Here is a 19,763-nt window from a genome sequence, read left to right on the forward strand (position 1 = left end):
GTCTCCTGCTCCCAATCTAGAACCCCCTCGCCTCTGCTTTCCCCCGCCCCCCGCATTCCCCTTCCGTTCACGGTTGACCCAGCGTGCGTTTCCGTGCCTCTCTCGCTCTCCGACGGCTGGTGAGCCGCCGGCGCCGGCGCCGCCCTACGCCAGGTGCTGAGGCGTTCGTCGGTTTCTTCGCCGGCAACGAGCACCCGCCAGGTATTCCCATCCCTCCTCTCCCCTTCCTGCTGTGGGATTGGGAAGCCGAGCACCCAAACCCTAACCTAAAGCTATTCGGCTGTTTGATTGATGCCTCCTTAAGCTTTCTGGGGAAAAAAAAATATCGGGGACCTTTGCTGGGTCGGCCAAGAGGTAGTAGTGACTAGTGAAGTACTGAGATGGTGCAAAGACAAGTTTTTTTTTTTTGTACCCTGAGCAAAGACGAGTTGCTACTGGACTACTAGAGTACTAGAAATAGAGTATCGACTCCATGATTCGGGAACAGGCACTCAAGAAGATGAAGGAGGAATTGAGGATGTACACTAATCGTTGGAGGAGGACCTCATCTTCGTCAGACGAGGTGGCGCCAGCTGGCGTGGTGGGAAGAGAAGAGGTGGCCCGCGGGGCTGGCGGCGAGAGCTTCAGTGTCCTGCCTGCACGAGCTCCCTGCTCCAGTCGTTCTGGTGGCGCAGTCGGGATGGTGGTGGGGAGGAGGCGATGGCAGGAAGGGAAGGTAAGGGTGCGGAGCGGCGCTGCTTCTCCCCTGCCTGCACGACGAGGATCCTGTCGGTAGCGGCGTGGCTGGTTGGTGGAGAGTGGGGAGTGAGATGCTGGTGGATGGAGAGTAGGGAGTTACTCCCTCCGTCCCAAAATATCTGTCGCTTTCGCTTCCCGAGAAACAACTTTGATAAAATATATATTAAAAAATATTAATATTTATGGTACATAATTAATATCATTGGAAAGATCTTTGAATCTAGTTTTTTAATAAATTTATTTGGAGATACAAATGTTGTACGTATTTTCTACAAATCGAGTCAAACTTGTGGCACGGAAACCAGAAACGACAGATAATATGGGACAGAGGGAGTAAGAGGCTTTCAACTGTAGAGTAGGTTTGCAGTCTCTAAACTGGGTGGAAAAAGAAATGCCCAGGTGGAGTCCCCGGATGCAGCCCACAACCCCAGCTGCTCAGCAGTTGTAAACTTGTAACTTGTTTCAATTTAACCACACCTTAGTCATCCAACTAACCGTGATTAGTTGATGACTAATAGGACAACCACAATTATAGTCGTCCAGGTCAAGTCGTAGCACCTAGTTGAGTCTGGGGAGCCGACTAGTCGCGATTAATTAGACGACTTGATAACACCGCTTAGTAACACAAGTACCTCATGACAAGTATTGTAATTTCTCTGTAGTACTGTTCAACTTAAAATAGTTTTGTCATAGACCCTCAAGCAACCCGAGTAGAAAGCTCCTAGCGATCGGGAATATTTTCACCTGAAGACGTTTGTTCATGCTTTAGTCATTGACTTGGGGAGCTTTATAGCTTGTAAGTTTGTTCTGTTGGTGTAGTTTCTTGCTAGTTCTTCCTCTTATCATCATTAATTTTACTGCAGTTCACTATCTGCGAAGGTTTGTAGCGTCACTCAATCTGCTGTCGCACACAACAAAATGCATGTTTCCTAAATTACGACCTAATTGACCTCTTTTTTTTTTCTCATGCTCCTTGCTAAGCATTATCCTTGTGTCCTTTGCTGTAGGTTGAACTACCTTTTACTCGGTGTTCTGTGCTCTCCAACTGCTTCGCTTGTCACATAAAAATTGTAGAGGAAAATGGACTACTATCAGCTGAATGGATAGCATGATGATGAATTGTATATCCTGCTTTATACTTTAGATAAGACAGCTTGATGGAACCTAGAAAAGATGACGTTCGCTCTGCTGCTCAAAGTTCCATTCGTGGGTCCTCAAGCTCAGCATGTACCAGTTATCCCATTCCAGAGTACCCTGTTGCAGGCACCGTTAAGCCTGTCCTTAATTATTCAATTCAAACTGGGGAGGAGTTCTCTCTTGAATTCATGAGAGCTATACCCAAGAAACATCCTGTTCCTGGTATGCCTCATAATCAGAATGTCACTTCCAGTGCTGGTCACAAAGATTCTAGAGTAAGCCTTGGTGCTCATCGCACAGGAGGTGAAACTAGATTTGATGCATCGATATTTCTGACCTCAGATAACCATCTACCAGATGAGGTTGAAAGAAAACCTTTTTCTGAAAATGAAAACACAAGAAGGCACATGTCAAGTACGTCAGTTCCACGAGTTCCATCTGGTGGTGGAAGTAGTCAGGGACTGTCCCGTGGCTATGCTTCTTCTGAGGCTTCCGAAACTTCCAGAATGATTAAAATTCTCTGTAGCTTTGGGGGGAAAATATTACCCCGACCGAGTGATGGAAAGCTTAGGTATGTTGGTGGTGAGACCCGTATAATTCGGATTAGTAGGAATGTTTCCTGGCAGGAGCTTAAACAGAAGACAACTGCCATATATAATCAACCTCATGCTATCAAGTATCAGTTACCCGGTGAGGATCTTGATGCCTTGATCTCAGTTTCAAATGACGAAGATTTGAGAAATATGATGGAAGAATGTGGTTTGCTTGATGGAGATGGGTCCCAGAAGCTTAGGATATTTCTTGTTTCTTCTATTGAATTTGATGACATGAGTTTCAGCCTGGGTAGTATGGATAGTGATTCTGGGATCCAATATGTTGCTGCCATCAACGGGATGGATGGAATAGCTGTGAATTCATCTAGTGGCCAGGGTTTAGTAAATACATCCATGAATGAACCCGATCAGTTCATTAATCTCAATTTTGATAGCAGAGATGGTTCAAATTTGCATGCAGTGAATGCGTCTACTTTCATGCCTCCAGAGATGCTCTCAAGACCAATGCCATCAGCTCTATACAGTGATAATACTGCAAATTTGCGCTCTTACTATAGCCATGGGGTGCAGAATTTGCAGGGTTCTGATTACTCTAACCCAGCTACCAGTGAAAGATTTCATGATAGTGAGGGCCAGAGGATGCAGAATTTGCAGGGTTCTGATTACTCTAACCCAGCTACCATTGAAAGATTTCATGACATTGAGGGCCAGGTATCTATTCCTCTATCTACACCTTCTGATTATAGATATACGTCCCAGTATGCACCTTTCTCAGGAACTGCTTCACAGCGATCTTTTGATCAACAGTTTTATCAGGATGCTCAGACAGAAGCATCAGTGAAGGAGGAAAAGAGGTTTTCTGGTAACATGCCTAATCAAAATAATGAACTAGATTACTTTCAGTCGCTTGAAAATCTCAGTGGCCATACGAAGCATCATGATTCATCTGCTTCAAACTATATGCATTCAGGAGCCCCCCCTGCTGCTGGTATTCAAGAAGGTGTGACATCTTCTCTTCAACCAAGTGGCAGTGGCAAGAGCCTAGAGACTTGTTCCATGCCAAGAGCTAGGTCGACAACACAGGGTTCAGATATCAGCGAAGATGATCGCCACTTTGGTGGAGCTTTTGCATCTGGCTGTTCTGACATTCAGGCTGACATGATAGATCACAGCTATAAGAATCCGTCCCCTCACCCTGGGCGAGTTTTTCATTCTGAGTGGATTCCTAGGGAGCAAACAGGCTTTCTGAACCGGCTATCTAAATCTGAAGATTCGCTTAATCCTGAACTTTTGATTCGTCAATCGCAGTCTGGAGTTGCAAGTGAACACATTGCAGAAAATATTGACTCTGCAGAGGGGACTGAAAAACCAAATTTAGCTGCCCAGGCTATAAATCTGAATGATCCAGCTGTCGATGATAGTCTCATACAGTTTGAGAAAGGGTTTACCAACACTGTACATCAAGCTTCTCCATTTAGTGAACATCTGCTTGGTGAAAAGAGGTCCTCAGATGACACGAGCAATAGAAATGTGGAGAAAGTTAGCCATGCAGCTGAACAGGTTGCAGCTAAAGGCAAACTTGATGAGGAATCTTCTCAAGATGTAGAAACAACTAATCAGCTGGGTTCTCATGCTGCTGTGCCACATCATATTAGTTGGGATGCTCCTAAGCCAACACTGCCAACTGATTGTGAATACGATCCTGTTGTACCGTGTTCCACCAGCTCTGTGGATGTTTCTCACAAGGAAACTATTATCCCAAGCACACAGAATAGAGACATTGCTGGTAGTACAGAGAGGACCTCCCCTGACATTCTTTCTGATTTCTTTGCAAATGCTAATTCTTCAGCACAGTCATCCAGTCCTTTTATTGATCCTATCCATAGCCTGAATATGCCTAATTATGAACCCCAGCGGTGGTCATTTTTCAGAAATCTTGCACAAAATGAGTTTCCAAAAAAGGATGAGGCCCAAGATCTGGCAAAGATCGAGGAGGGAGTTTATCCCTTAGAGCATGATACAACTAATGTGAAGAATTTGGCTCCTCAGAGTGATGCTCCTGTGGAAGTGCCTCCAGTAGCTTCCCGCACCAATGTTGATCCTAGCATTTCACTTCCTGGTTTTGTCTCATCACAGATTGACAATCCAACGACAACGAAGAATGTTGAAGGGTTCCAAGTTGATAATCCTTTTACAAATATGCATGAAATGATGCCATCCCATCTAGATTTTGAGGTATGCATGTCTGGAAAGGAGGCTGAAGTGTTCTTTATTCTTTGATGTTGAGAGTCCTTCACTTTGAAATTGTTTACTTGGTCCCAGGAGCAGAAGACTGAAGAGGGTAGGGCTGTTGGACCAGTCATGGATGCTTCCTTTAAAGACAATGATTTTGAATACTTGCAGGTATAAGTGGCTTTTGCTTGCAGAGAAGTTTATGCTCTTTCCTGGTTGTGATGTCCTTTTACATATTATGGGCGCTTGGCTGTATTCTAGAAGTACAACCTCCCAGTGCTGATTCATGCTAATGCCTGTACCCTACTATGTATCTGAATGTAGGCAAACCGATATGTTCTTTGGCTTGAATGAATTTTGAAACAAGTTGTAAAATAGCAAGTTAGGCAGCAGAGGTGTAGCCAAAGCAATGGATTTGGTGACCTGCCGCTTTATAATACACAATTTGCTAAATCCAACTATATAAATAGAAAAAATGGATTGTCATGAACTGTTACTGGCTAGGTTCCAACTTGTTTGGCCAATCATCTTTTGTACAATTTATTTTCATGTTTGGTTTTTTACTTATGTGGTTATTTTGGTTATACAAGTGACTCCATAAAACCAAAATGATTATTCACAGATGTTATTGCCTTTTGCAATTCGTGTCCAAAACCAATGTGGTTGGAGCATTCATCCCAGTTATATGATTCTAGTCCCCTGAAGCAGCATGCATTTTAACTATTATACATTTTCCACAAAGAAAAGAAATCATCAAAACACGTAAAGCCTAAGGAGTCTTGGTATGCTTATTATAGGGTTAATATATGTTTTTTTGAACTAATTTGCGGGGTCCAACATATTTGTTTGGTTTAGATTCCCTGTCATTTCATTAGATTAGGAAGCAGTGGAGTAAAGTCTCTTCTTTTGAAGTCTTTGGATGGTTCATCACATTTGTTATGAGATCCAACACCATACTCTGTTACCTAAGTAACCACAGATTTCTTGCTTGATAAGATGAATTTCATCATGAAAAATGTGATGCTTTATTGGAATATAATTGTAGTAGGCGTGAAGTATTTCTGCGTTATCCATGCCACTAATCATGGCAGTGCCGACGAAAGGGCAATGTGAGCCACAGCTTTGACATCCATATTGTGGAGCATGAAGGGTACCATGCCTCAAATCATGACATTTTTGTGCCTAGCACAATGTGCAACATGCCATGTTGGAAGATCTCATCTGCTCCCTTAGGGCAGTTTCTTGCTCTAGCGAGTCAGTGACATCTTCGTCATCTGAAAATACCAAGTAGGCATCTTTCCTTGGCCAAGCACCAAACCCCTGCTAATATCAGCATGTAGGGTATGATATCCCTAATGCATTGTATTTTGTTGCAATCATGCTACCTAGTCTTACCTCCAAGGACTTATCCTGGCTGCATCATGTTCATAGAATGAGCTTTCAATCAATGATAGAGAAGCGACCATGTATAGATATCAACACAAGTGTGGGCCCAAGCTCGTTTCCACATTAGCCATGGCCCATGGCAACACCAGCCATTCCAATTGCTTCGCCTTGAAAGCGATAGATTAAGGGGAGATAAAATTTACTAAGTTAGATATGAGGTGGTTAGGTTTAAATTGATTGGCATTCTTTTGCAAGATTATTTTGTTAAACTTGGTAGGTCAATTAATGGTGTCTAAACCTACAAAAATATCATATTGTGGTCTTAAATGGGGTATAAATAAGAAAGGAACTTCCCATGCCACCATGTTTGTGAAGACCAAACCCCTTTGGCATAGCAGGAGGCCAAGGCAAGCAACGATCGACCTTTTGCTATCATTTTCTTTTGTGATGTAGAACCAAAATTACTCCCAACTTTGCCATTTCTTATGCTCTTATGCCGAATGGGGAATGTCTACATACCTTGAAATCATCACTGTGTGTGCCAAGATGGCAATGAGAGAGGCTAACAAGGCCTCGGTCAATGCGAACAACATGATGTTATGTTGCATGTGCCACATTTATCACTTTCTTTGTGCTATAAGCCGAAGCTCCTCCCAACTTTGCTATCTTTGATGTTCTTATGACAAAATGCTTTGGACCTTGGAATAATCATTGTGCATGCCAACATGGGGATTGGGGCATGAGAGGCCAACAACGCTTGGGCCGAGGTGGATGATGTCATGTTGCACATTAATGAAATATTTATGTCACACAGTCACACAGACCAGACTAGCCGTAAACTCATTGAACCACATGGCACATGGTGTGAAGGCATTGAAAAGAACCTCCAGTCATAGGTGACAGGGGGTTAGGCCTGGCGCAATCCTCGTCCTTGTGACGCCGTCCTGAATTGCCGATTTGCGGACGAGATGTGTCGATGTCCCGATTTTGAATTAATCATGCCTTGCCGTAGGGGTTTTAAGATGGGTGCGTCCTAACTCTGGACTGGCCATTGCCCCATTGCTGCTGGGTTTCCAGACGGGACAAGGTGTAGATGAAGATTATCGTCATACACTTGGGGTTCTTGGTTGCCTAGTGAGGCCTGGTTGTGGCATCGCCGTCTCCTCATTGTCTGTGATGATGCTCCATGACAGTACCCATGGCCGATTGTTCGCGCATTGGACAGCTGCTAGCACCTCATCATAGCAAAGCGTGAAACCATGGACAAAACTTAGAGCGCATCAGGGAAGAGGGATCCATGAGCAATATGTTTTGCTAGTCATGGTGTGTGGCAATGGGTGATTGATTTGTGGCTTTCACAGGAGAACAAAGAGAAAAAAAAAAGAAAGCAAGGCAGCAAACATGGACGAGAGGCGGCGGCTACTTGTTTGTTAGTCATGATTCATGAGAGGGCTCGAGATGATAGGAGGCTTAGGGTTACAATTGTGGGTCGTATGGCCAGCACACACCCAGTCAACCACGCATTTAACCTTTCTTTTATCTTTTTCCCTCTTCTTTTTTTTGTCTTTGTGATCAATCTTACCTTCTAGGAGCAAGTTATACATTGTCCATTGACCTGGTTCATTCGACCCTAACTGCCCCATTCGACCCTCATTTTTAGCTACCTTTGACCCTGACTTGCACCCAGTAGACCTAGATTTTTTGTGACGATGCCTCTATTATCTCTAGAGGCACCTCCACAACCTTCTGCCAACGCAACTAGATCAAAATGGCCTTCTGCAGCCTTGAAATCAAGTTGGTTGTCTGGGAGGGCACCTTCCTTTGTTTTGTAGTGAATATTCAAAATGATGTTTGTTGACATACCCCAAGTAGGCTCACTTCATCGCTTTGGTATACCAGAGGGTCAAGAACTCATGATTCACATGAGCTGCACTAGGCAATTTCTATGTCATTATGTGTACATTACTGTGTGCCTTTGCCGATTGTGCAGAGATCTTCCAAAGCATTGATGTGGTGGCTCCCAAGGGTCAAGGGGTAGAATTGTGGTAGAACTATTCATTCCAAACTATTCTCTTCGCATGATGTCATTCCAGGTTGCATTTACATGATCACTAAAATATACTGTCCTACCAACCCAAGAAAATGAAAGCTGTCATATCAAGGGGACAACTCAGATTTAGGGATGAAATCGGATAGGATACAAAAGGATATGTACAGATACGAATATGGTAGTTGTTTTTTTTTCTTAGATTCGGAGCTGGATACGAATAGTGTCAGATGCATTGAATATTGGTATCCATCCCATATCCATACTAGATATCGGGCGATACGGTACAGATATTGAATGTCCTGATTCAGATACGGATTATCCATTTAGTAACTGAACCCCTTTGGATGGATGGATAGTCGGGAAATATCCATCCTGTTTTCACCCCTACTCAGTTTGATTGGAAAGTATATGTGCAAAAAGTGTCACATTAACCATGGCAGCACCATCTACACCAGTTTGCTTCAGTTTGAAGCAAGCACATCAAGGGGAGTAAGTTTAGTTGATTATCGTCGTTTCCACTTTCCAAATATGTTTTTTAAAGTTTTATTAGTAGGTCAATTAGTTGCACTTAAACCTGTAATGGCTGCCTATTATGCACTTAGAAGTAGCAAATCCGGATTCCGGACAACACCCCCCCCCCCCCCCACCCCCCCCACCCCAATTAATAAATTGGTAAAAGACAAGGGTGTTCTGTCACACATCCAGGAGCAACTAGATGTGGCCAAGGCGGGTGATCAATCACTTCACCCTACAACAGATGTTCCATGTCCAGAACTGATGGACTGCTCCATAGGCATTTACCCTTTAACTCATGCCACATCAGTAGTGCTACTTTGCTTTAACAGTATCACACTGTTAGACACGTTATGCAGGGAGGTAGCCAGCTATGATTTAGTTTCTTAAGCCTTTGTTGTTTAGATCTAACTTAATGTTTAGTGATCCCTTAGTAACTATAGATAGTGTTTCACTGTTTTGTTAGCTTTCTTTTTTATATTTATGTTGGATTTTTTTGGTACACTCTTGCTTAGAGGAGGCTCTGTAAGTCAGATCAAGCAATAGTTGAACTAAAGTCTCCTCTTCTTTCTAAGGTTCATATCAACAGATTCAAAAGTATTTAGACTGGACCTTTGCTGTCGTAGAACTGTTACCTCTTTTATCAACATGGCATTTCCTTTAAAATTGGAAAAAATAGACACCAATCTAAGAGAAGTCAGCATATTGAAAAGAAAATGCTTTTGTTGTGGTTATCATGTTGTCATGACAATCAGCAGTAATATGGAAAATGAGCTTTTGCAGAATCCATGAGAGAAACATGCAATGTACTTGAGATAGTAGGATTGAAGGAGTTGCCTCGTAGCTGTTGAATTTATGGGGTTTAAACCCTAGTTGACATTATCTGCTGCATTTTATACCCTAGCCGATAATAGAAGATTGATACCGAATACTATTAATCGTCCAATTTCTACCTATACGGGAAAAAAAGGAGACACTGGATGCTATTTCAATTAAATGGCATCCAATACCAAGCAACCATTCCGTTAGGGTGTTCAAAATGTTGTAGTTTGTGTTACTAGGGGCATAATAGTTGTAGTTCTGTGAAACTGGTAAGTAAAGCCACTATAAAGTACAGTATCTAGTGATCTCGTCAACGTCGAGTTGAACGGTATTCCAGAGCACGCCTGGGAGCTCGAGACGGCGGAGCACTTGCTGGCTGAATGGTGTTGGGTGCGAGAGCTCCACCCTGATACTATTGACCGGCGGGATTACTCGTCCTTCCGGCTCAAAGCATGGTGTTCCCAGCCTGAGCTTATCCCGGCGGACATGGAGTTGGTCATCGTCGAGCCCCCTGTGCTTGCTGAAGAGGTTCCTCCATTGAAGCGTGCATTGAAGTATGATATCAAGATCACCTCTACGTTGGCTCCGTCATCTGGGGCGGATGACGTCCCGCCTCCACCTCTGCCGCGTGAAGACCCCGACCATGGGCGACGTCGACGACGGCGGCAGGCCCCTGCTACACCGGAGTCCGCTACCCGTGGCTCCGGTGTTCGAGATGGCGCTCCTCGGGTCTTTGTGCACCGTCGACTCGGCTCTGGTCCGGTATCAGGCAGCCACGTGGCGGATGGTGTGGAGCCGTTTGATGGCTCGCAGGCTCCTGTGCCCGATGCGACGCAGCTGCCCTCAATTCCTTCAACCGCCTCGATTCAGTCGGACCCTATTGATGATATGGCGGCTGTGGTTATTGTGCCAAGGCATGGGGAAGAGAATGCGATCCCGGAGATGCCGGGGCTTTCGTTTTGGCTGTCAACGGATGGCCCTGTTTTCACGAAGCTGCTGGCCATCGCTTCTGATAAAACTGGATCTGTGGGCTCATTCTTGGCCCAAATACCGGGCTCTTCTTCTGCTTTTAGCCCAGCTCGTAGAACTGAAGATATTCCCAGCAGACCTAAAGCTGCAGCACCTGATCGGCTGGGCCTGATCTCAAACCCACCAAGGGATGCGGATGGAGGTCTCTAACCTTCTCCGTCGCCGGATGACATCCCAATCCTTGATCCTGTTCTGACGGCGCTCTGCGCTTCTCCGATGGGGACTGCTATTCGGAACGGCGTGGACACGGCTCCGCTCCCAGAACCTCATCTGGCTTGCGTGGTAGCCATGGCCAAGCCGGTTGACGTGGCAGTAGCGGCAGTGACTCTGCACCGGACCCCCATTCGTGGTCCTAGGGGCGTTGATGTCATGGCCGTGACTCCGTCCACTGGTGCACGCTCGTTCCCTGCCGGCAAGGATCTCACTCAGGTCTCCCTTGATGACGGCAACGAGTCGAGCAAGCTCATTATGGGGGGACCGGTGCCGAACCTGCTGCAGTCGGTGCCGCAGCACACATCACCGGAACCGCAAGCGATGACTCAGCCGCTACCGCCTGTGCTGCTGGCGCCGCCACTTCGGGGGAGAACCCCGCCTCCCTTGCAAGTCTATTCACGTCGCCGGTCCAGCAGGAGGGCTGCGACTATGGAGGGGGAGGCTGTTGCTTCTACTTCCCCTTCGCAACCCCTCAGTCCAGCCACAGCTTTCATTCTGAAGATGGCAAAGACTCCTAATGGTCTTTTGCCGATTCCTCACATCAGCAAGAGAAGAAAGAAGCCACCCCCCAGTGAAGCTCCGCGCCGCAGCCGGCGGATTGCTGGGTTGGGTGTGGATCAGCATAAGGCTTGTCCCACACATCTGATGAAGCGTGTGATGCGGGCTCTGGATTTGGATGTAGATGATGAGAAGGAGCAATTGGACCAACAGCTTCTTGAAGACTACGCCCAGCGTTTTCGTTAGCATGTTACACCCTCCCATACAAGGGCGCTGGCTGCTCTCTTTGGATGGGCACCTACAGAGGAGGACTTTGTTGTTGGGCCGGTGGAGTGTGTAGTTTGATTTTACTCTTAGAGTTCCTGGTCGTTCTCTGTTTGTCTCCAAATGAATCCATCACACATCTTATTTTGGAATGTAAGGGGGCTAAATTCTGTAGCAAGAAGAGATGCAGTGCGCGTGCTTGTTGATGCAGCCAGAATTGACATCCTTTGTCTTCAGGAGACAAAGATGAGTGCAATTTCTCGTCAACTTATCTTGTCTATGCTTGGAAGCGATTTTGACAACAATTTCATTTGCCGCCCTTCTATTGGTGCCAGTGGAGGAATTCTGATTGCCTGGAGACGCCGCTTGGGTACTGTTTAGGATAGCCGAGTGGATAATCACAGTGTGTCAGTCCAATTCTGTCCAGCCACTGAATCCCCTTGGTGGCTTACTTGTGTGTATGGCCCCCAAGATAATCAGGAGAAAATTCAGTTCTTGCAAGAGCTCAGGGATATTAGGAGTCAGTGCACTGGGCCCTGGGTGGTAGCAGGAGACTTCAACCTCATATACAAAGATGAAGACAAAAATAACAGCAATCTGAACAGAGCGATGATGGGAAGATTCAGAAGGTGGATTAATGATATGGCAGTAACTGAATTACCTCTCCATGGGCGCAAGTTCACATGGTCCAGCTCCCCCTCTAGTGCCTCTCCCACGTTGGTGAAATTGGATCGGGTGTTCTGCTCCCTTGATTGGGAAGAGATGTTTCCTGATTGCCTTCTCCAGAGCTCGGCTTCAGATGATTCAGACCATTGCCCACTTATTCTTGGGCTGCGGAACAGTATTGCAAGTAAGAGACGGTTTCATTTTGAATCTTTTTGGCCCAGCCTGGCTGGGTTCCTGGAGACGGTTGCGACAGCGTGGAGTTCAGTGCAACCCCTTCCCTGCCCTGTGCAAACGCTGTCCCAGAAATTCAAAGCAACAGCTAGAGCCCTCCAAAGTTGGAGCCAAAAGAAGATTGGCCATATTACATCTCAGCTAGCCCTCGCAAAAGAAATCATCCATCAGTTTGATATTGCACAGGATAGCAGAACCCTCCAGTCTAATGAATTATGGTTGCGTAACAACCTCAAGAAACATGCCTTGGCCTTGACCTCGTTGTTGAGGACAGTGGCAAGGTTGAGATCTCGAATTGGATGGCTGAAAGAAGGGGACGCCAACACAAGGCTTTTTCACAGGCAGGCAAGACATAGAAAGAAGAAGAACTTTATTGCCAAGCTGAAGGATGGGGACAATATCCTCACCAATCATGAAGAGAAGGCTGCTGCAATCTTTGATTTTTACTCAAATTTGATTGGGGAGGACAGTGACAGGGGCAGAACAATTAATCTGGACAGTCTTTACATACCCAGGTATGATCTGGAGGCTCTGGATACCCCTTTTTCTGAAGAGGAGGTTTGGAACACTATTAAAAGTATGCCATCAGATAAAGCTCCGGGTCCTGATGGATTTACTGGAAAGTTTTATAAAACTTGTTGGGTGGTGATCAAGGGCGATCTCATGGCTGCCCTGCAGGCTGTCTGGGGAAAAAATTTCAGGAACCTCTGGATGCTAAATTCAGCATATATTACTTTAATCCCAAAGAAGACAGAGGTTGATCAAGTGAAGGATTTTAGGCCCATCAGTCTGGTTCACAGCTTCGCTAAGTTGGTGACTAAAATGCTTGCGAACAGATTGGCAAGTCACCTCGATCAGATGGTCTCCCCCAATCAAAGTGCTTTTATTAAAAAACGGTTCATACAAGATAACTTTATGTTGGTCCAGCAGACTGCGAGATTCTTGCACTCCCAAAAGCAGCCCAGAATACTACTTAAACTGGACATTACTAAGGCTTTTGATTCTGTATCTTGGTCATTCCTCCTGGAGGTTCTTGATAAAATGGGTTTTGGCTCGAGATGGCGTGATATTCTGTGTGGTCTATTGGTATCTTCTTCCACTCGGGTGCTCCTTAATGGTATCCCTGGAGATTTTATCCAACATAGAAGAGGACTTCGTCAAGGGGATCCCCTCTCTCCGATGCTTTTTATTCTGGTCATGGATGTTTTAAATTGGATGGTTACAAGGGCTTCTGAGGCAGGGCTGCTACAACCCCTATCTAGAAGACCAATTCAGCATAGAATTTCCCTCTATGCGGATGATGTGGCCCTTTTTCTCAGACCGGCTGCAGAGGACATCTCTCTGACTCTAAGCATGCTCCAACTATTTGGGGATGCGTCAGGGCTCAAGACTAACGTTCAGAAGAGTAGTGTGATGCCAATTCAGTGCTCGGAGGATGATATGGCTGTAATACAAAGCTTACTGCCTTGTGAAATTATGAATTTTCCATGCAAGTATTTGGGTTTGCCCTTGTCTCTCAAGAAACTAACAAAGGAGCAATTCCAGCCAATAATTGACAGAATCGCGGATCAATTACCGGGTTGGAAGGCAGATTTGATGACACGGGCTGGTAGGGTAGTGCAAGTGCAATTTGTCTTGACAGCCATGCTGATCTATCTAGCCATGGCTATAGATCTACCTCCCTGGGCAATTAAGGCCATTGATAAAATCAGAAGAGGGTTCGTGTGGAGAGGACGCAAGGAAGCAAAAGGTGGACATTGTCTCATCGCGTGGCCCAAGGTTTGTCGAGCAAAGGAGCTAGGTGGGCTTGGGATTTCTGATCTGAAATCTCTATGTATTGCACTAAGAGTAAGATGGCCATGGCTCAAAAAGTCTGAACCTAATAAACCCTGGGCAAGTTTGCCACTGCAAGTCAGCAAGGATGCTGAATGCCTCCTCTCCCTGGCCATTATTACTGAAATTGGTGATGGTGCCAATACCCTTTTTTGGAAGGATAAATGGTTGGCTGGTAAGAGCATTCAGGATCTTGCACCCAATTTGTATGTTCTAGTACCAAAAGGAAGGGCACGCAAACACACTGTGAAGACTGCTCTTGATGAGATGAAATGGACAGAAGATATCCAAGGGGAAATACCTGTGCAAGCTTTAATGGAATATCTTGAGCTATGGGATATGCTAGAGGATATAAGTGTACAGGAGGGGATCCCTGATAGGCATATTTGGAGGCTGTCCGCCTCAGGTAAATATACAGCTAAATCAGCCTATGGTGCACTTTTTGAGGGAGCCCTCAGTTTCGCCCCATTTGAGCGCATCTGGAAATCTTGGGCGCCCCCTAAGTGTCGTTTCTTCATGTGGCTGGTAGCTCACAATCGCTGCTGGACAGCTGATAGGTTGGCTCGAAGAGGTCTTCCTCATCCGGACCATTGTCTGCTATGTGATCAAGAAGAAGAGAACATCCAGCACCTTCTCATTGGGTGTGTGTTTGCAAGACAATTCTGGTATGACATCCTACATAGCATCGGACTGGCAGCACTAGCCCCGCAGTCAGATGTTTCCTCCTTTGATGATTGGTGGGACAAGGCGGTCTTGACAGTAAGCGAAGATGCGCGAAAGGGACTGAATTCCCTCATTATCCTAGGAGCCTGGACCATCTGGAAACATCGAAACGATTGTGTCTTCAACGGAGCTACCCCTAGATTATCTACAGCTTTGAACCTTGCTAGGGAGGAAGCCCTCCTTTGGTCTTTGGCTGGTGCTAGGGGACTGTCCCCGATACACAGCTCTTGATGTTTAGAGGGTCTCTGGTCATGGTTTTCTTCTCAAGCATAGGTGATTAGTTCCAGTCAGTAAGTGGAGGTGTGTTGGTGTTGTGTTTGTGGGTGTGGGTGTGTTTGGGTCTCTGTATGACTCCTTTCTCTTCTATTAATACAATGATACGCAGCTCTCCTGCGTATTCGAGAAAAAAAAAATAGTTTAACTGTACACATAGATAACCTGGTACAGTGAGGTTATACATGTGGGTGTGGGTACCTTGATTTGATTCTGCTGAGGCGAGTTGTAAACTAACATTTTCCTTAATTTGATTTTATTTTTATAATCTGCTTCAGAGAACATTCTCCTTTTATTTGCATCAAATTGGTAATGTCAATGGACTAGAATGGACATTAGAGCATTTATTAATCTTAATGAGATACTATCCCCTTTTGCTACTGTATTCTAGGATTTAGTTGTGCATGTGTGATACCGCACCTTTATTTGCATCATTTTTTGAATTTTTATTTGTTAAATTAGTCATGATGAATGGTACATCCTGTCCAGAATGTCCAATAGTTGTGCCTGGTAGGCTGGTACACCATTGAGCTGTATACTCATTTGATTAATTTCTTTTTTAAGCTATCATATTGGAGTGCTGAACATAGGAACATTCTCCACAGATTATCAAGAATGAAGACCTTGAAGAGCTTAGGGAACTTGGTTCAGGCACATTTGGAACTGTATACCATGGAAAATGGAGGGGCAGTGATGTAGCCATTAAGAGAATAAAGAAAAGCTGCTTCACAGGACGGTCTTCAGAGCTAGAAAGACTAGTAAGCTCTGAACCACCACTTTTGTTCATCTACGATTCAGATGTTATATCCATTTTTGGAGTAATGTGGCAGTAGGCCATTGGATGAAAGGTTGTAGCACTATTGCAGTATAACAACTCTTGACCTATGTCATGTATTAACAATTGCTACATTCACCAAACCAGACATGGCACCACTTTGGCCTGATGCTGATCAATATGGTTTAAAGTATCTCAATAAGCAAATAACCTTTGGCTGACAGCTGGTTCGTCAAAATTTACTTCCTTGCTTGGTTGTTTAGGCGCACGAATTCTGGCGAGAAGCTGAAATTCTTTCAAAGCTTCATCATCCAAATGTTGTGGCATTTTATGGCGTTGTGAAAGATGGGCCAGGTGGTACTTTGGCAACCGTGACTGAGTTCATGGTTAATGGTTCTCTTCGACATGTTTTGCAGCGCAAGGACAAGTAATTGCTTCCTGTGATTACTTTGGTTTCACTTATTATTTACTGTGAGTAACAAAATGCTTTCTTCCTGGACAGATATCTCGATCGTCGTAAGCGGCTTATCATAGCAATGGATGCTGCATTTGGCCTGGAATATTTGCACTCGAAAAATATTGTGCACTTTGACTTGAAGTGTGATAACTTGCTCGTAAATCTTAAAGATCAATCACGTCCCATATGTAAAGTGAGCATCACTTCCTTCTATAGTGTTATTGTATAACTGTATTGTGCATGATTTTCAATTACTTTGCATTATACTCATGTGGTGAATTTATGATTTATATACAGGTTGGTGACTTTGGCTTGTCCAAAATAAAAAGAAATACCTTGGTTTCAGGAGGTGTGAGAGGGACTCTCCCATGGATGGCTCCAGAATTACTCAATGGAAGCAGCAATAAGGTGTCAGAGAAGGTATAATCATAGTTCTTGGGTCTTTTCAGCTGTGGTTTTAGGGGGTGTTTGGTTTGTGTGTGGGATGAGGTGATCTATTTTGTTCCACTCAGATTTTTGTTTGGTTTGAGGAATGGAATGGGTTGATCCATCACCACCTCATTCCTCACACGCACATGATGCCTCAAACCAAACACGTTTTGTTCCAAACTTGTTCATAAAATTTGCCATCATGTGGTGATCCTTTATCTTACTATATTCATTTACTCCAGAACCAATAATATCCATATCTGCTTCAGTTATGTGTATAAAGAAGTTACATTTAAGGTGCTGAGTTTGCTTCCACTGGTACAGGTTGATGTATTTTCTTTCGGTATTGTTATGTGGGAAATCCTCACTGGCGAAGAACCATATGCCAATATGCACTATGGCGCAATTATAGGTATACAATTCATCACCTACAATTAGTCCATGAATTGTTTGTTTAGACTTGAGAATGTTACTGGTGGTTTCCTATGTTTTTCTATTCAGTTTCAGAGAATGATCTTCCCTCAATACTCAGCCCTGCCTTTGTTTTGTTTTGTTTTGTCTGTTGATGAAGGGCGGGCCTGGTGCAAGCGGTAGAGTCTTACCGCCTGTGACCGGAAGGTCCCGGGTTCGAGTCGCGGTCTCCTCGCATTGCACAGGCGAGGGTAAGGCTTGCCACTAACACCCTTCCCCAGACCCCGCACAGAGCGGGGGCTCTCTGCACTGGGTACGCCCTTTTTTTGTTGTCTGTTGACGTTCAGTTTCTAGGGTTGATGATTATATGATCAAATAAAGGGCGAAAAGGCCAATAGAAGTTATTACTTCAGCCAATAAAATTGGAGGTTTGGGCCTGGGACTGGTGGTTTGGGTAGCTCAAATCCTATGCTGTGTTAAACATTATTACCAAAGTTATTGTCATGGCACTAACCCAGTTTTGGTAATTCACTTTTTTGGAGGGTGGCTACTGAATTGTTGTTAGAAGCTTCTACATTACTGTTACTGATATAAGCAGAAAGAATACAGTTAAGGGTATTCAACCATTAGAATCTTCATCATTTTGCTGTCAATAATGTCTACATTGCCCTTTAGTCGAATTGTTGAAGATGGGACTGTAAAAACGGATTATCGTGCACCTCTTATTCTCACCACTTCCACTCTTTTACCTTTGGTTGCCCTGGTATTCTGATTTATTTTTCAACGCCATCTCTGTCTTCTGATGAAGATTTTGCCCCTCCTGTGAATTTATTCATTTTTCCAAGATCCTATTTTTTTCCCTTTGATCAGTTAGCACATGCGTGACTTAGAACCTCCTTTGCAGGGGGCATTGTAAACAACACACTGAGGCCACCTGTGCCAGCTTCATGTGATCCGGAGTGGAGAAGGCTCATGGAGCAGTGCTGGGCTCCAGATCCGGCACAGCGCCCAGCTTTCACAGAGATTGCTGGACGGCTTCGCTCCATGTCAGTTGCAGCAAATCAGGCGAAGGCAACCAAATAAGATACAGGTGGAGTACTTCCTTTGAACCCCCAATTTGTTGGGGGTTCACTTCACTTCTCTCTTTTCTTTTTCCTTCTCTTTTTGACTGGAGAGTAATACATATACATGTATGTTATGTTATAGAGTGCTGTAAAAATTAGTGCGTCAATTTATTTATACCATGTCATGGGCTGGACGTATCCGGTAATATACTGGACTCGGTTTGATGGTTGTGATGTGTATAAAGTTTTAGTTGGAATTTGTTGAATGGTCGCCGGTGTGCTCCCTGAAACAGAAATGAATGTTGTAATATATTCAAAACTGTGAACAAGAAGCTCCATACCACACCTTTGGACTTCACATCATACGTTTTTCTTTACAAAAGAGTGTATAAAAAGTTTCTTGATTACACTTCTGGTCCTGCTGTGCAGTCTTCCCAAAAGATACATGCTGGATGCTGTTCATGGAAATCAAGACGACCCATAGATGATGAATCTTATCTTGTTCTCTAGTCTCTACCCATTCGGTTGAGTGCAAGTCCCATGTGGTGCATTTTACACCTTCATAGAAAATTGGTACGTTGTGACCGTGCCAAATCATGATATTTCATTTTCATTGAAATACATGGGCCTCAGCATTACTGAATTCTAAGGTGCAGATCTTATGAACAGGTAGTATTGTGCAATGTACATTAGGTACGGAAGAAAATGCGAATGCAACAGGCAACATTTTCAGAGGACTGAATGTACTATCTCAAGTGATCTCAAACATGAAATGTAGCTTGGGAACACTTAGAAAAATAATAGTGTCATTACAAAAACTAGTATATTGCACAAACGATATGTTGGATACAGTAAATCTTCAGACTAAAATGCTAGATCCAAGGACACTAGGCTGTTTGGTTGCTCTTTAAGGTGGTAGATGTCGAAACTCTTTGGGTGTGTTTGGTTTGTGGGTTCAACTGGATATCCCGAGTTCGTCCTAGATGATCTGCTGTTTGGTTCCAGAATTAATGGGTTGGGTTCATCCCGCACAAGGTATATTCTCTCTGGATGCGGGTTCGACCGGTACCACCAAATCGGAGGAATCATCTCGACCCAGATGGACGTTGTTGCATCTCCGTTGGCGAGCGCAGACGTGGGTTGCTCGGATGCTTCTCCATCGCCGGCATGGGCGACCTCCGGCGCCCAGCGATGTCTGGATGCTTCGGCCATGGCGCAGCTCCGTGTGACCTCCAGCCCCTGGCCCCCGACCTCCGACGCGGGACGAGCCCCTGGCCCTTGGCCCTCGGTAGGCACGGCGGCGCAACGCGGGGCGAGCTTCGACCCCGGCCATGGCGGCACGGCGAGCTCCGCCCATGGTGGCGCGGCGCGGGGCAGCTCCTCTGGCCTCCGGATCTGGACAAGCAGCGGGTGACGGGGGCGGCTAGGGCAGGTGAGCGCGGGCTCGGGGAGGTGGCAGCAGGGC

At 45.0% G+C, this 19,763-nt stretch overlaps 1 protein-coding gene across 6 annotated transcripts; it reads left to right on the top strand.

The window, feature by feature from the left end:
• The first annotated feature begins 31 nt into the window (after positions 1–31).
• On the top strand, positions 32–18,661 carry LOC136516528 (uncharacterized). Of its 6 annotated transcripts, XM_066509941.1 has the most exons (11): positions 32–201; positions 1,746–3,140; positions 3,237–3,291; positions 3,400–4,664; positions 4,752–4,832; positions 15,768–15,920; positions 16,201–16,364; positions 16,440–16,587; positions 16,692–16,814; positions 17,148–17,235; positions 18,139–18,661. In XM_066509941.1, the coding sequence occupies exons 2-11, from the start codon at positions 1,896–1,898 to the stop codon at positions 18,315–18,317; spliced, it is 3,501 nt and encodes a 1,166-aa protein (XP_066366038.1). In that variant the 5' UTR covers positions 32–201; positions 1,746–1,895; the 3' UTR covers positions 18,318–18,661. The 6 variants fall into 6 exon arrangements, 4 of the variants coding, with proteins under 4 accessions (XP_066366038.1, XP_066366037.1, XP_066366036.1 ...); XR_010774082.1 differs by adding an exon at positions 17,395–17,547 and having other exon boundaries at positions 1,746–4,664; positions 18,139–18,276; XM_066509940.1 differs by having other exon boundaries at positions 1,746–3,291.
• The last annotated feature ends 1,102 nt before the right edge of the window (positions 18,662–19,763 follow it).

This window comes from Miscanthus floridulus, chromosome 17, assembly GCF_019320115.1.
Source record: "Miscanthus floridulus cultivar M001 chromosome 17, ASM1932011v1, whole genome shotgun sequence".
In the NCBI taxonomy this organism is placed as follows: domain Eukaryota; kingdom Viridiplantae; phylum Streptophyta; class Magnoliopsida; order Poales; family Poaceae; genus Miscanthus; species Miscanthus floridulus.

Bases quoted from the DNA above. Each gene is read 5' to 3' on its own strand.
- LOC136516528 (XM_066509938.1), top strand. From the start codon at position 1,896: ATGGAACCTAGAAAAGATGACGTTCGCTCTGCTGCTCAAAGTTCCATT. The intron at 4,665-4,751 runs GTATGCATGTCT...ACTTGGTCCCAG, and splicing joins CATCCCATCTAGATTTTGAG to GAGCAGAAGACTGAAGAGGG. The intron at 16,365-16,439 runs GTAATTGCTTCC...CTTCCTGGACAG, and splicing joins GTTTTGCAGCGCAAGGACAA to ATATCTCGATCGTCGTAAGC.